Source organism: Phlebotomus argentipes, unplaced genomic scaffold (assembly GCF_947086385.1).
Source record: "Phlebotomus argentipes unplaced genomic scaffold, Phlebotomus argentipes genome assembly contig_6, whole genome shotgun sequence".
Classification (NCBI taxonomy): Eukaryota; Metazoa; Arthropoda; class Insecta; order Diptera; family Psychodidae; genus Phlebotomus; species Phlebotomus argentipes.
Genome location: NW_026776145.1, coordinates 2,717,343 through 2,735,003, shown reverse-complemented (window position 1 = coordinate 2,735,003; position 17,661 = coordinate 2,717,343). Strand labels below are relative to the sequence as shown.

Here is a 17,661-nt window from a genome sequence, read left to right as displayed (position 1 = left end):
ATGTAAATATTACAAAATCGCATAAGGCGTCTCATAAATCAACAAATATCCCACGAGCCGGAGTCATTGGGATAATTGCATCTCGTAAAAGTCTTTCTTCGTAACACTCGTTTGACGAATTGAACGAAAAGCGTATCCGTAAATTAATCCAGAAACTAATTAGCAATGTAGATTCCTCATTGCAGTGGACTTTGGGCGTACAAGACGCGGGTATTAAGCCGCTCGTACTGGCAGACTTAAATTGCATTTGTGGCACTAAATCACCTGCAATTGAGAAATATACCATGACAGACCATAAAAACTTCCCCATGTATCTCTCCTTCGATACTCAATTAATCCACGAGGCGTTGCGGTTTTCATCTAAGAATGCCCACCATCGAAAATTCATCATTTGTGCTCATAAGACGCGGTGATAATTGAAAAACAATTAATTTATATTTATGATGTTTATTTTCACATGCAAATTTGCGCTTGAAAATCAAACACTGATTTACATAAATATTTGTTACAGCTACCATTCACCGTTGTCGTCGTAAATATTCACGTGAGAGAGTGTTCACAGGTGCTCTGCGTGAGCAACGGCGTGGCCACAGGTACAAGTTCAATTAACGAGGCATCTCAAATGAAAACGAGAGCAAATTAAGTGCGACTCTTTTTTTGCACCATCGCGTCTTGCGGAATAATTCTATTTCACTTGATCTTTCTCCCATTTGCGCAAGGCACGGACGAAGAAAAAGAGTCACGCAGCTCTCCGGTCGCTCCACCTCGTCTAATAAGAGGCAATTGAAAGTGCAATATGATGAAAAATAAAACTAGTTTGGCATAGTGGCTTTCGGGCCTCTTTTTTCTCTCCATCTCATCTTAATTGTATAGGTCAAATATTATGTACGGCCACGGAGAAAAATGCAAAAATGCCGTGAATTTACTTTCCCTCGGCGGAGAACGCGTAACGCCAAGTTCGACCGTGAAACTGTTGGCAAACGAAATCACACAAGCTTGTGATCTTGTGTCGGTATTCCACCAGCAGAGCGCCAGAATGGTCGATTGTGTTATTAATTAAATTGCTCTCATCCTATGCCTCTTGCACACTTCGCAGCGATGGATGGTGCAAGTGTGCAACGCACGTAGAAAACTCTCACATGACGTTGAACTGGCTTTAATTGATGAAGTGATTATTGCGCGTCGACTTTGTAGTTTGCAAATTGAGTTTCACTGAGACATACAATTGTGATTTTTGTTGGCACAACAATCAAATGCGATCAAATGAAGGGAAAAATATGATATTTCAAAACATTGACAAATGCAATTGCCGCACTTTTCACGTGGAATCGCAAATTTACATTTCACACCCATAAATCGCCTCTGGGTGATGCACGGTTAGAAATTGTGAGCTGAGATAATTACATGTACAGATCTCTCCATTATTTGAATTTTTGTCTTAACGGTTCAGACAAGTGTGTGTTTTTTGTTGGCCTGCGAAGAAGGTCAGCAGTGGAAGACATGCAATTATGTAAGAGAACTCTTTCACTTCCCTTCACAATAATGCTGATCTGCGTGTGAATTTCCTTCAAATCACGTGGTGGTGTCTTAAATGGCTCGCAAATTAAGAAACACTGAAATTTTTACCTTGAAAATTTAATAATTCTAGCCCGGCCTTGAATTTTGGAGAAAAATTCAGACATCAGCACTCGAATCTCCCTTGCGTCATGTACAATCCAACGTGAGAAAGATTGTGGTACAAATTGCCAGATCCCGTGAAAATTGGGAAATTCAAGTAAGAAAGAACCAAAGCAAACCTCTATGCGATTACACATTTTTCACAGTGTATCAAGGCGCTGCACAAATAAATTTCAATGCAGAAACGAAAGTTAATGGAGGCATATGGAGATATCTCAAATCGATTTGTGTGATAATCTCCGTTGTAATGCTAAAAAGTGATTTCCGTTGGCGGCCCGTCGCTCATGAAAGAGAAATTTCATAAAAATGTATCAATGGTCTGAGATCAGCGCGCAGTAAAAGTGGAATACGCCGCGAGACAAACTCATTCAGAATTCTATGCCAGGTGCTCCTGGGCATAACAATATGCGAAATTGATTGATGAAGAATTCAGCGGAATAATTGGGCTTTCCCAATCGTTACTGCAATGCGTATCGCCGTCTTTCCGCCATCCAGACATTCGCGCGAGCGGTGGTCCACTTATAGAAATGCAAAAGAGCTGCGCGGCTGAGCTGAAGGAAATACACCTCATCACGCAGCGATAATTGGTTGTGACTTTGGCATTCCCAGGAATGTCTCGTCCGATGGCCACTCTGGAGGAAATAATTATAACCATGATCGCCTAAGAGAGTGACCTGAGTGAAAATTCGACATGACAGTTTATTGAAATTGACTGATGATGAGTGTTAACATGGGATGAATGACTCTCACCATTTCTTCAGCCACTCAGGTGACTTTTTGCATCCACCAGATGATTTTCTCTTTATGGCTCTTCTACTCTCTAGTTGGTCTTGATTTATTTTTCATTTCCACATTTTCTACCAGCCTCGCGAGTATCACTTTCTTAGCTATTGATGCAGGAAATTGTTTTCACTGTTTACGTATGTATTAACTGAAAATGAAATTAAAACGAGAAGTCGTCTATTTGCCCACGAGATCGCAGCCTGAAATTTGCCTCAATTGTCTGATTGAACACCACTTGATAACCATTTATTTGCCTGCTCGATACTCTTATTAGCCATCCACATTGCGAAGCTCTTGCGCTGGGGCCAATGGTACGTTTCCATTTCACGCTCAACTACGGTCATACGCTGATTTTCCCAAATAACCCCACTTAGGTTAGTCACAGTCAAAAAACCCACCGACAAAGTTCATAAATTTGGTGAAATCACACCCGAAACTTGATAAAGACAGCATAACCATATATCATGCGTATTAGACTGAAATCTGAAAAATTTGCTAGACACTGTTGGGAAAGAGCTTTTTTCGCCGTGCCTTAATGAGGCACTACTAGGAGATATCTCTTTGCGAAATGCGGAAACAGTTTATGAAACACAAAATGCTCTGTGGACGATTAAGCGTGGACACTTTGTGAAATATCATATATTTTAAGAGCATAATTTTTTTGGCAACAGCGTGATATTATTTAAAAGACTCTTTATCTCCGGCCCAAATTGCATTCATAATGTGCAGTTAATGTTTGGTGGCCGAAACACTTTCATTATAAGATACTTTTTACCCACCGCGTTTCACTTGCGCTTTTTACGGCGGCGCACAGCCAAGAAAAGCTCCTAATTGAGCCTCTCAAATTACACCCAAAATTTGTATACCCTTTCTTGTGGAACACCACGCGAAAAGAGCGCATTATGTATTGGCGTTCAGGGTCAGAAAAGGTCAGTGGTTTCTTTTGGCGGCAAAAACTCGAGGACCTACCGTCTAGACTTCATAGTCTCCCGACGTGAGAAGAAAGAGCTCTTTGAATTTGATCTAAGGCGAGCGATCTCGACGGTTTAATTGTAGGCTTTTAGAATTTTTTTTCCATCCTACGAATTAATTAAAATAGCCTTCGACAAATAACGCAATCCGGGTCAAAATTTGTGAAGAAATAGCCTTTGACTTTGCATAGCATTCAAATTAAAGGGCTGCAAATTAAGTTTACGTTAGACAGGCTTTTGATTAATTTAAAAAATTAGAAAAATATCATTGCAGTGGAGGTAACAATGAAAAAATTAATAGACGAAGGCCGGCCATTGGATTAATATTTAATTGACGTGCAAAAAATCCTATAATCGTACATACGTATTTATGCCTTAACTTCCTATTGTCCGTGCCATTTGAGCAAAAACGTTTTTTCTTAGGAAATGCAGTTCATTACATCTGCAACGTACAATGTATTGCAAACAAACACCGGTTTGATGCCCTCAAAAATGCTATTGTTCAATGGGTGTTTGATTAACATGTTTGTCTTCAATATTTGATTAGACAAATACAATCTAGTGAAGTCTTCTTACGTGTTTTCTTATGTATGAAAAAAAAAGCCCATAATTAATTTAAAAGTAACACGTGCAAAAACGAAAAACTCTTAGAGCGTGGCAGAATCAGCGTAAAAGGCGTCTAGCCTCATAACAAAATGAGTCATTTAATATTTCATGCACGAGAAAGTTGCATTTTGGATTCGTATAAAAAAAACAAAACCTTTTATCAATCTACCGAAAATATTTCACGGATTCTTCACAGGAGACTGACACGAGTGACTCAAATGGAAAATCCACATTAAAATGTTTAAATTTGCATTGAAAAGCGAAATGACTCAATAACAGCCAGAGTCAAAAACCTTTTGATAAATATCTGTCGGATGAAAAGAAATTCATCCACTCTTTCCGTATGTCAACAATGTTTTTGAGGAATTGTGCAAGAGAATCGTGAATGTCTGTGGAGCCGCTGAGGCATGAAAGTCGGGCTTTATGTCTGGAATATTATGAATGTTTGGTGTTAGATTATCAATATTTCTGCCAAATATATTTCTTTTCACACCACTTTGTTGTGACACTAAATCACTCTTGCGAAATCTTGTATACGAATTTACTCGCGTGCTGAAGTTAAAATCAGCTGTAAAGTCAAATTTCTCTCATTCTCTTCCCCTTTCGGCAAATATGTAAGTATGAAAATCACGGCAAAACAAACAGGAATTTCTGTGTCAGACCAAATGTATTTCCAATGATTTTCCCCTATGATCTCATCGATCATTGACATGGAAACGCATTTCGCAGACAAAGTGTGAAATTTACTGCAACATCGTGGACATGGAGCCGCGAGTTGTTTGTGGGAAACACGGTAGAGAAGTGAAATAAAGATGCACAAATGTGTGGTATAGTTGCATTATTCAATGCTGAGAATTTACCAGGCAAATATTATGAATTAAATACTCTACCTACATATATGCACCAGACAAGTCGCATTGTAACGCTGCATTCAATCCATTAGACAGTCGCGAAAAGGCATTTCGGTGTCTCACAAACCGTGTGAATTGAGTTGAATTATTGTCGTGGACTGTGGCAATAGAGAGCCTCATTTCTAAAATGTATTTATTACAAAATGATCTATTTCTGGTATTTCAGCCACACAATCTATAGCCATGTAGAGCAAATTTTTTCAACAGATCAACCCATTCGCATGTCGAATCGACTTTATTGTTCACGAAACTCCAAATGAACCATATTTTCCAGTCACCAGATCAAATCAGGTGAAAGACACTTGAGTGGATCACACACAATTTCGCCCCTTTCCTTCATCACAATTTCGAGACACTGGCATAAACTTCTTGATTGTATGTAATTTTGAAGGAAAAGTGGTGTTAAAAATCACTTTCATTTTCAACTTACCACAAGACTTACCAGCATGGATGCCATCCAATGCAAATAATGACTTTCATGATGCATGTAAACATCTCCCTGAAGAAAATCACTACATGACAAAATTACTTTTATTCATTCAACATTCACAATACCGCTTCTCTACCATTTTCACTGGGTGCGCTGTTTTGAAATTGTATCTTACATGCAACACTCTCGTCTTGGGTACATTTCTTGATCGCTTTTTTCTCCAAACAATGATACCTCTTGATGGAGCTCAATTTCTCCCATGAGATAATGTCATTTCATCCGTGAATTCAATTAACACGAACATGTCAATTTGGTAGGAAATGCAACAATAAGTGCACAGTTTTCCAGTCGAAAATTCGCTGAACTTCAAACCGCTGAAATTACAATGTTTTCTCAATAAAAATTGCCCTCGACATTGTAATTTGATTTCAATTCAGGCAAAATTAGTAGGCACAATAGTGTAATTTACGCATAGTTTCTACTCAGCCTTGAAGGTAGATACTTTCATTGATTTTCCTTACATTAGCATTTTCAAAATACCACCTATATAGTCTTATCAGCTTTAATTGAATTGGGCCAGTGATTTTAGTTTAAAACTTAACCGCATTCACACATACCAATATCAGCTATTTTATTGGCATTTAATGCTTGTCACGATGAAATGACTTTTTGGAATGTGAGTAGAACATTATCAAATTAGATTTCACTGACTCCCGCTGTTCACTAAATGCTAATAAAAATTGTTACCATCGATGTTCTGAAAATGTGACGTGAATATCAAATATCGCCATCAGTATCTCTATCACGCTTCGCATGGGTTTTATGAATAAATTCTAGGAAAATGGTCCAGCAAATAAGGCATAATTGCGTACAAAGATAAACACACTTATTGCCAATTACAGGCGTTGTGTGTACCAAAAATTGCCTCCTGTAAATTGAAAATGACTCCTTAATCGTATAGCGAAATCAATGCTTCTTGCATGCTTGAGCATTAATGGAACAACATGAGTGGTATTTTTATATACACCCAATGATACACCATCAGCAGTGCCGCGCTGTGCGCTTGTGTGTGGAAAAATGAAATACTACATGTCGATGCTTTTCCATAGAAAATGCACTAACAAAGTTGCATTCTTTGTCACTTATTGCACTGACGGTAACGAGAGTGAAATAATTGTAGAGTTGAGATCTCGGTGCGGAGGCAAAGCACAATATAAAATAGTTGAAGCAACATTTTCTACAAGACGGCCGTTGTAACAATATAAATGAAATTATGCAATTAATATTTGTGTACAATTAATGGAATAAATTGAGCGTCAAAAATAATGACTTTGCAATGCAGAGAGTGTGCATGGCTCGGAATGCACAGTTGAGATGATAGTAGCTGGAAAGGGAGTGATTTATGTAAATCACAGTCAGTAATTGAATGCCGGAATTGTTTTTATGAAATCCAAAGTCACATAATTTCACGAGAGCAGCGCAAGGAGTGTGTGTGCGCGTTGACATGTGGAATCTAATGCATTTTTCTAATCACTCTTCCAGACACATTAGACAAATCGGACCAGTCGACAGCCGCACAGACGTGGTGGGGCCACAATGTGCCGCCGTCGGAGAAGAACTTCTTCTCCGCCACGCATGGGCTCGTGCAGACGCATCCATCTCTGAGCGGCGGCATCCCGCGGCCCTCGGGCACCCTCCGACCATCCAGTCCCACGCTGGGCACCAACTTGCCGCCGGCGCCCAATGTCAATCCCAAGTCGCCCTTCCGTCATCTCGACTTCACAAACAGCGCCACGGCGGAGCTGCGCCGCAATCCTAGTCTCTCAGCGCCCGATGAGTGCGCCCGCGCCTGCCGAGAAGGCGAACCGCCCAGAATCTGCTACTACCACTTCACCCTGGAGTACTACACAGTGCTGGGAGCGTAAGTCAGAGATTTGATCACTAAGCAAAATACCAAGATGGAAACTTGCTGGCCCAGCTGAACAAATATCGAGTTGTGAACTGATGCTGATTTCCACAGATCAGCCACTCGCTTTTTACTCATTATAATTCCAGTTTTTTTTCATAAAAATTCAGTTTAACGTTATTAATTGAAAAAGGAAGTTCAATCTGAGTGATTTCTTCGTCACGATGACATTGAACTCATGTGATTCACAAGCTTTCACTTTCCATCTTCACTATCACAGCGTGACTGCGGGATATCAGAAAGTTCCAATTTCAATTGCCAAAAAATGATTCATTGCGAAATATGTATTTTAATGAATGAAAATGAAGCTGAATGACTGAAACTCACTTTCGATTTCGATAAATCTTCGCGTGTAACTCATCTCGCATCGTCTCTAATTGTTATAAATGACTTGCAATGTCCGTCTCTCGCCCATTCAACCTTGCAGTGGTTTTTATGGTACTGCACTTTAATTGCCGAGTGTGATTTCATTGAATTTTTCGACTCTACAGTGCGTGCCAAGTGTGCACACCGAATGCAACCAACACGGTGTGGAGCCACTGCCAGTGTGTCTTGGCGGACGGAGTCGAGCGTGGCGTCTTAACGTCCAACCGGATGATACCCGGTCCCAGCATTCAAGTCTGCGAGAATGACAAAGTCGTCGTTGATGTGGAGAATCACATGGAGGGCATGGAGGTCACGATTCACTGGCACGGCATCTGGCAGCGAGGCTCCCAATACTACGACGGTGTGCCGTTTGTTACCCAGTGCCCCATTCAGCAAGGAAATACCTTCAGGTGAGAGATGGAGATATAAAGCGGCAAAGACAATCATAATTGAGGCTCATCATACCTTTGTCGCAATGTTTCTCAAATTCGCCTGAGGACATATCACAGATTAAGATAATTATCATCCAAACGGTTCAAGTCCGGAGATTACAACAATGTTTCATTTAATAAGTGCATGTTAAGCAATTTCAGCAGAGGCGTGAAACGCAATAAGAGCTGCTTATTGAATTTTTTGCGAATACCCAGCATTGCGAAAATAATGTGATAAGTTAATATAAAATGAAGTATAAAATTTAAGTAACTTTGCGCTCTTTTGGGTGCCTACGATGTTTCTCTAAACCTGTTACCGCGTATGACGTTGAGTATGGTAAAAACTGCAAAAACGATGGTTGGAATGTCCATGCAAGACAGGCATTAAATCTTCTGATCTTCGATATGCCGCAGGAATTCTGCTCAGCACTGATTGGATTAGTTCACTAATGATAATTAGACGGGGAGAAAATGATGCAGATAAATTTTGAAATCCTATGTTTCAACACCTTTTTCATTTCCTGCATATATAATTTATTGCACTGAATATTTTTATTAGTTCTCACATGCTTGAAATTATTAATTTTCGACGGAGATCAGAATGAGCAAACTAATTAATTCAAAATATTGACTCAACTCTTGCAGATGAATATTGAAGGCTTTCTTTTTTTGCAATTCCGCGCGCTCAGGCCTCATTGTTCCAATGAAAATCTTTTCATTTTGCCCAAAATTGTGCAATTGTGTGTCTAACATTGCGGATCACACGCGAAACTGACCACTTTTTCAACTTTGTTAACACGAGTCAACAAAGCAAGAAAATGAGTGTAGTTAGATGGCAAAGAATTCATTTGCTGTGTAAAGTGTCTTTCACGAAAGGTTTTATGGGACAATGAGGGGCCATAAAAATGCTGTTGGCTCGTAATGCACAACGCGTGGAGACTTAATTCGTCTGATAGATTGTCCGTCGAATGGTTAGGGTCATTTAATTCAAATCATATCTGCATTAGGTGCGTAAAAAGCAAACTGTCGAGCTCATTAATTTGTATGGGAACTTCTAATTAAATTATACCGCACAATTTTTCTGCCGTTCATGATTCGAATCTCAAGTTGCACCTCGGCGGCTGAACAAAAAAGTCTCTTGGCTTAATTCATGTGCACATTGCATAATTTGTTGCCCATTCTACATCGCGATTATCGGATAAGGTGGTTAAATAGTTGCGGACTTATTGGCATTTCTAATATTGTTTAAAGTGTAACACAATTGTTTTGCGCTATGGACAAAAAAGACTGATAAATTGGGGTCATTACATTCGGGACACGAGAGTGCTTTATGCAACTTCTTGTACAGCAAAAATATTTTCACTACCATACACCTCCGATTGGTGCTCTTTTTTGTACCTGGCCGACGCCAATTAACGCTACGTCGTGAACAAGTCGGCGTTATTAATTCTATTTGAGGCGGAAATTGGATTTTCCACATGCAAATTTATATAATCCTGCCGGTAGGATTTCGCACTACCTGCACATTTGCACTCTCATATCAAAAATCGCCCTGTCTGACATCTCAAAAAGCTCCAATATTACACACCGTGCGAGATGTGTATTATCTAATGCAATTGTAGTGCGACTCGGTTATGTGAGTAGCATTTGAAAGGTGTAATGGTAAATTGCTTTGTCGTGATTACAGGTATCAGTGGACAGGAAACGCGGGTACACACTTCTGGCACGCCCACACAGGCCTGCAGAAGCTGGACGGTGTCTATGGCAGCGTTATTGTCCGCCAGCCCCCGTCGCGGGATCCCAATTCGCACCTGTACGACTTCGATCTCACGACCCACATCATGCTAATCAGCGACTGGCTGCACGAGGACGCGGCCGAGAGATATCCGGGACGTCTGGCCGTGAACACTGGCCAGGATCCCGAGTCCCTGCTCATAAACGGCAAAGGCCAATTCCGTGACCCAAATACCGGTTTCATGACGAACACACCTCTGGAAATTTTCACAATTACACCTGGCCGCCGATACAGATTCCGCATGATTAATGCCTTCGCGTCAGTGTGCCCAGCGCAAGTCACAATTGAAGGACACAGCCTAACTGTCATAGCCACTGACGGAGAACCCGTCCAGCCCGTACAGGTCAACACGATCATATCTTTCTCAGGTGAGTGCCAATCACTCAATCATCGGAATCATCTCATCAATCGACCGATTTCATTCATAAAACCGCAGAGGAATGCCAAAGTACATTCACTCGGCGTGAAAAATGCCCCGCCATGCCATTAGAGGAAAATCTGAGAGGCGGACCAATTCACGGACTTGCGTGAACTTGCCCTTGACTCGAGTGATAGGATCTGCGTCACTTGGAAATTGATTTGGGAGTGGATGAAGAAATTAGTCATTAAACTCCGCTTGTAGGAAAGTCAATCGCTAACAGTTGAATCACGCGCCGTTAAAACATCCTGGAGGGAAAGTAAATACTAGCAAATGCTAACCTGATTCATACTTATTCCAAATATTATGTTTTAACACTTCACTCTTAATGCACATGGTAGGTTTAGTACTCAGTACACTGATCGAAACCCTATAATTCAGTGAGTTTGTTGACGACTTCGCAACATACTCTTCAATTATTGCTTTTAATTTACCTTTCTACATAGCAATTACATGCAAATGTTAGTAAAGACTCATAAAACGATTCGATAATTGTTTACCATTTAGCGCAGATTGTATAAAAATGCACACACTATCTAAGAAAATCGGTTCTCGTGACTAAGAATTGAAAGAATTCTTTGAGAACAACACTTGCTTGCACAAGACAATTAGTGAACGAGGAAATAACTTGGAAAACCTGAGTATTTATCTTAACTTATTAATAATTTTTTTCTTATTAGCTAGAATGATTAGAAATTCTATGTTTGTCAACTTTTCTCTCAGTTTATTCTCTAATTTCTCCATCAGTTATTTTTCTCTCGGCGACATTATTAAAAGAAAATTGCCATCTTGTTTCTTAGCCTCATTACGGCCTGAGGGTAATTTAAAACTGCCGAAGAGATTATGTGGTTAATGAAACAACTTTAAGTGATGTATAAAAAGATAATATCCTCCATATTTGGAATGAGGTTAAAATTGCTGGATATATCATGTAAATGTTTGCAGACATGTTGTGATTATGCCATATAATTGAACCACATTCAAATCATGAGAAATGATCTCTTTGCCTTGCAATTTCAATTAATTTTTCGCACATTGTGAATAATATGGTGTGTGAAGGCAGCAAATTTTGGGCTAATGCATTTCTGCAAATTGAATTCTCTTGCATAATATTGCCTCATTGGCTCCTGCAACATTGCAGTCTCAGACACAAGTGAGTGCTTGAAGTGGTTCTAGCAAATAAATAGATTTAATTGATGACTACTCGACGTAAGAATTGCTCTGCTGGATCATTTAGCACTTGATGCAGTATCGCTCGCAGGGCAAGACATTAGCGCATGACCATGAGTTGTGACATTTCACGCATTCGCAGAGATACAGCAACAATGTTGACTTCTCATTGCAGGTGAACGGTATGATTTTGTGATAACAGCTGATCAGCCTGTGGGAGCCTACTGGATTCAGCTGAGAGGTCTCGGGGAGTGTGGCATCAGGAGGGCGCAGCAGCTTGCCATATTGCGCTATGCCCGAGGACCCTATCAGCCCGCCTCGCCGGCACCCACCTACGACGTCGGCATTCCGCAAGGAGTGGTGAGTCACTCGGGGCGATGCATTGCGCTGCTCCTCGAATTGAGTCTCTGTAGTGTACAGTGTATAGATCTCTCTAGTTCGACTTTCTTTTGTACATAATTGAAGCAGGGATGTTTCACACACTCTCTGGTTTCTGGACACTCTTTGGCACCTTTCACATGATCTCTCCAAAATTATACACCCAAGACCTTCCACTAGTCACACTTGCCTCCCACCTCCTCAGATATGTAGAGCCAATTCAATTTCAATCACACATGACACACGTACAAGACAGATGATTTAGATTATAGAGAAAATATCATATGTTGGGTAAGTTGACGGTGAAGAAATTATGGTGTTATTCCCGTATGGAAATGCAGGTAATGAACCCACTAGATGCACAATGCAATAGAAGACGTGACGATGCCATTTGCGTGAGCCAACTCAAAAATGCCCTCGAAATCGATCGTGGTATTCTGCAAGAGAAGCCAGACGTGAAGATTTTCCTGCCCTTCCGCTTCTACCTCTACCGGCCCGAGGAGCTCTTCCAGCCCAACACCTACAATAGGTTCTTAGGTAAAATCACTGGCGCACAAATGGCGATTGTGGGATTTCATGTGTCATTGTGGCTTTGCAGTTGCCCCAACTGGAGATCATGTAATTTCGCTGATTGACGAAATTTCCTACCTCTCTGCACCGGCGCCTCTGCTCTCTCAGTATGATGACATCAATCCTGAACAGTTCTGTAATGGCGACAATAGGCCAGCCGACTGCGGTCCAAATTGCATGTGCACTCACAAAATTGATATTCCTCTCAATGCAATTGTGGAAGTTGTTCTCGTTGACGAAGGTGGGTTGGTCAAGAGCGCACAATGATGAATTGCTACATCTTTCTTTCCTCGTGCAGTTCAACAGCCCAATCTGAGCCATCCATTCCATTTGCACGGCTACGCTTTCAATGTTATTGGTATTGGCCGGTCACCGGACACAAATGTGAAGAAGATCAATCTCAAGCACGCACTGGACTTGGATCGACGCGGCTTGCTCCATCGCCAGTACAATTTGCCTCCAGCTAAAGATACCATTGCTGTGCCCAACAACGGATACGTAGTATTAAGATTTAGAGCTGACAACCCAGGTGAGTGTCCAGAAACAATTTCCAGCCATTTGCGGTGACTTTGACACTGAAAACAACGAATTATTTTGCAGGTTTCTGGTTATTCCACTGTCATTTCTTATTCCATATTGTTATTGGAATGAATCTTATCCTGCAAGTCGGAACTCATGCCGACCTTCCACCCGTTCCACCAGGTTTCCCAACATGTGGCGACCACACACCGCCAATTCCTATCAATTGATTCGCCTATAAATCCATTATTTACTGTTTAAATTAAGTACATGCATTTCCCCCTCTTTTCAATTGCATTTTACATTGAAACGTATTTAAAGAAGCATTCTTCAGATATACATCGTATGTCTTGCGAACTCGCATCAGATTGCAGTTCAGCAGGGACGAAAAGGCATTTGTTCACCATAGACACTTTTGTTATTTAGATAAAAAAATGATATAATTTATTGAGAATTCTCGTTCTCATCTCTATTCATTGATGTGGTTCTCAAACTCTCAGATGAGAAATCGAATTTTGATCTTCTTTTTATACTTTTCACAAACACATACACACACATAGACGACAAAATCATAGAAATTTTCTCGCCATATGATGTATATATTTTTATTTCATTCTAGCAATTAATTTAACATTGATACATTTTTTGATATAATGTTTGTATGTAAATTTAGAGTGACTTCTTTTACACACTTTTGGTGTTTTTCAGTGAAATATTATTTATGGAAAAATGCATTGTTGTAAAAAAAATATGGTTTTCATCACAGATCATTGTTTGATTTCCACACAGGAAGGTCGTGTAAATGATTTTTTATTTGGAAAAAAATGTAAATATTTGTGAAGAAGCCATTTTCATAGGCGAAATTCTACCAGTATTTTTAATGTAATTCTCTCTTGACAACAGACAAATGTACATATCATGTGCAGATACAAAAAAAAGATAAAATCTGTATATAAAATCCAATAGATTACCAACTACAAAAACTTTCGCTTCTCCAATGCAAGAACAATCAAGCAGACATTGAACAAGAATCAATCTAGTCTGAGAAGTTATCAGCAAAAAACACGCATTGTAATTTTAATAATACATTTAAACTTAAAGTAACATTTCTTAACTCACGAAATGGTTTTTTGTTGTTGTTCAAAATAGGTAAAAATGGGATTCACGCAAAATACTTGCCAATTTGATGTTATAAGAAATTTTTCTCATTGCCACTGCGAAATTTTCATGCCTGACATTTATACATTTTTTTTTATTCATTGACTTTCTCTTAGAGAAAAACAATACTCATCGATTGTCTAATGCGCTAAGGATACCATTATTTAAAGATGAATATAGAGTGAAGGATATATTCATTGAAATGTAAATAAATGTGAAAAATAATTTGTGGTGTTTTGTACATTTTACAGACATGCATATATTTTCTTTCAGTGTGAATATTTTCTTCTTTTGTTTTCCGTTTGTTTTGTACATATTTCTGGATTGTGTGTGTTTTTTGTTTCATTTATTTGCACGATATTCTTCAGGATTGAATGGTTTGTATATTTTTGGTTCATTTTTGTATAGTTTTACTCCTGTTGAAAGGTATATTTTATCAAGCTCAATCACTATCTAATGAGAAACTGCTTGAAGACTCAATTTCCTACCACTAAAGTGTTCGTACAGTTTCTATACACCCAATCAATATAATTTATCATATTTGCCACATGAATAAATCAGAAATGTTAGCAGTTTTGAATACTTAATTGATTGTTTAATGGGAAGCCATTAATTTTGAGCTTGACTGAATATGTAATTACCTTTCATCATTCTCAATTTCATTTTGTAGTATATTTCAAAGCGATTTTTCTTCAACGAAAATGTGTTAAATTTAACTAAATTAATTTCCATTCAAGCGAAATGCAATATTTTAATAGCTTCTTCACTTCCGCATAGGTCATGAATCCATTGGATGCAATCTGCAATGTTAAGCGACCGGACGCGGTGTGCGTGAGTAATTTGAAGAACGCCAAAAAGATCGACAAGGGTGTCCTGGCAGAGCGTCCAGACGTGAAGATATTCTTGCCATTCCGCTTCTACTTCTATCGGCCGGAGGAGCTCTTCCAGCCCAACACCTACAATAGGTTCTTAGGTGAGAGAGAGAGAGATTGTCGAGCGATTTCCCAGAAGCTTTGTTCTACGTCAAATCTAATTGCAGTTGCTCCCGGAGGAGATCATCTCATCTCCCTGATAGACGAGATCTCGTACGTGCCGCCGCCGGCCCCGATGATCTCCCAGATCCACGATATTCCACCGGAGCAGTTCTGCAATGGAGACAATCGCCCACCAGACTGTGATCTGAACTGCCTGTGCACCCATATGGTGGATATACCACTGAATGCCATTGTCGAAGTGGTTCTGGTGGACGAAGGTTTGTCGCAATAGAGTTAAGCTGCGATTTGTGCGCGGGAGACTTTCAAGTCACGAGACAATTTTATGACCCAAGGAAATTTGTCATGTTCAGTTGCCGCCAGAAAACGTCAAGAATGCTATTCACTCCGCAGTCAATCCATGGTAACATTAATTTCCCATACGGAATTGAATTTTAATAGCTCGCCACAGAGCAAATGCATTGTTGCAATACGGATGGTGATTTGCATTCGACTGTTCAAGAGGTTGTACTCTGAATTTGATATGGATAATTTGTGGTTTACAACATAATCTCAACTGGGGGAGTGTTGAAAAAACCTCTTTGTTCAGCATTTCACTCTGTTGAAAGCTTTTATGAGCTTAAGCACTACTAATGAAATCTGTAATGGACTTGCTGGATAAATTGAATCAATTGGATTTATTGAGATTTACTGACCTCTGGCCAATGAATTGTGGTATATTAGGTGAAATTACAGAAAACAAGAATTGTTTCGTAGGCTGCAAAATTATATTTGTGACTCTCATTTGCACAGTTCAACAGACCAACTTGAGCCATCCTTTCCACCTGCACGGCTACGCGTTCAACGTGGTCGGAATGGGACGATCGCCCGACAGCACTGTGAAGAAGATCAACCTGAAGCACGCCCTGGATCTGGACCGGCGAGGCTTGCTGCACCGAGAATTCAGCCGGCCGCCCATGAAAGACACCATCGCCGTGCCAAACAACGGCTACGTCGTGCTGCGGTTTAGAGCAGACAATCCAGGTGAGTGCATTCGCTGTTCTCCTCATCCGCCCAGCTGTGCTCATGAAAATTCTCCTCCTCCGCAGGTTTCTGGCTATTCCATTGCCATTTTATGTTTCACATCGTGATCGGCATGAATCTGGTGGTTCACGTGGGCACGCACGCAGATCTGCCGCCCGTTCCGCCCAACTTCCCGAAATGCGGCCACCATCTACCCCCAATCAAGTTGCACTGAGAGCAACCGATTTCCCACGTTCCGACGCGAGGCGAGAGTGAAACAACTCATGATTAGTCAATGAATTTGCTGCAATTCTATTTGTCTACGCAGATTGTACAATATCGTTAATTTAATGTTCAACTTCAGCATTATACCTTCGAGAAAACTCAAATCATTATCAAAGTTCACTCATATTATCATCCTACATCGCCCCCACTACAGATTTACACGAAAATACCACAAAGAGTAAAAGAAACCTTCAATATATGACACAATGATAGATGATAAAACCGTGTGTAAATAAGAGTAGCTTTAATAGTTAGTGGCAAATGTGATTATGCTATCTAATAATACTACAGTTACAACATTCTAGGATTAGAACTTATTGCAATGTATATAAATTTATCTGTTGTATTTAATAAAATCCCTGAAATACTTTTGATTTGTATACTATTCAACCGGCTATTATTTTGAATGTTGCATTTTGCCTACATCTCGGCATCACCTATCAGTTTTTGGGAACACTTTTTAAATCATCTCATACAGTGGGTGGCAAGAGTATCAGCACAAAACTATTACTATCATTTGAAAAAAGAAAAGTGTATAGCTGTGTAGTGCATTTTGTGGTGCTCCGAAATCTTAAATTATTATATGTATCAAAAACACTGAAAGGGTATTAGGTAATATTATTTATATAAAAACAAAAATATATATAGTTATTTTTTTATACTTATGAAAAACTTTAAATTAGAAAAAAAAACTATCTTGTACTTAATGTCCCCGGCCTTTTCCCTAGTAAATAGGCCTAAGGGATTAATTTAGACTTTCTCAAATCATTTCTAACACCTGGTCTTGATTTTAGGAAAGATCCTAGAAAAATAAAACATTTTCAAGCATAATAGTTACTCAACTTCAATGACCTCAAAAAACATATGACTTTCACATTATTAATTTCACTTTTACTGGTGCTGTACTAAAAATAGTAGAGTGGACAAACATGTAACTGATGATGGAATATTAAATGTTACTTTTTAAATAAACATTTTGTTAAATGTACAATCACAAAAGGTGTAATTTCATGAAAATAGACATTGATTTCACAGTAGAAATTCAATCTAAATACAGAATGATTTATAAATAGAAAATATTTGAACGTATTTTTATTCCAAAAACACACACACACACAAATTTGTAAATATATTATTTAAACCATACCCGAAATAACACAACTCCTCAAACCCCCATGTGAATTTACAACACTTTTGCCACCCACTGTACCCAATATATCGCACACTTTCTCT

At 39.4% G+C, this 17,661-nt stretch overlaps 1 protein-coding gene across 1 annotated transcript; it reads left to right on the top strand.

The window, feature by feature from the left end:
• Positions 1-7,923: 7,923 nt before the first annotated feature.
• Positions 7,924-16,433, top strand: LOC132256085 (uncharacterized). Its single transcript, XM_059752272.1, has 7 exons — positions 7,924-8,120; positions 9,829-10,304; positions 11,700-11,884; positions 12,244-12,439; positions 12,501-12,713; positions 15,934-16,164; positions 16,230-16,433. The coding sequence occupies exons 1-7, from the start codon at positions 7,939-7,941 to the stop codon at positions 16,376-16,378; spliced, it is 1,632 nt and encodes a 543-aa protein (XP_059608255.1). The 5' UTR covers positions 7,924-7,938; the 3' UTR covers positions 16,379-16,433.
• The last annotated feature ends 1,228 nt before the right edge of the window (positions 16,434-17,661 follow it).

Coding starts and splice junctions, on each gene's coding strand:
- LOC132256085 (XM_059752272.1), top strand. CDS start 7,939: ATGATACCCGGTCCCAGCATTCAAGTCTGCGAGAATGACAAAGTCGTC. Junction 11,885..12,243: donor TCGGCATTCCGCAAGGAGTG/GTGAGTCACTCG, acceptor ATGGAAATGCAG/GTAATGAACCCACTAGATGC. Junction 12,440..12,500: donor CACCTACAATAGGTTCTTAG/GTAAAATCACTG, acceptor GTGGCTTTGCAG/TTGCCCCAACTGGAGATCAT.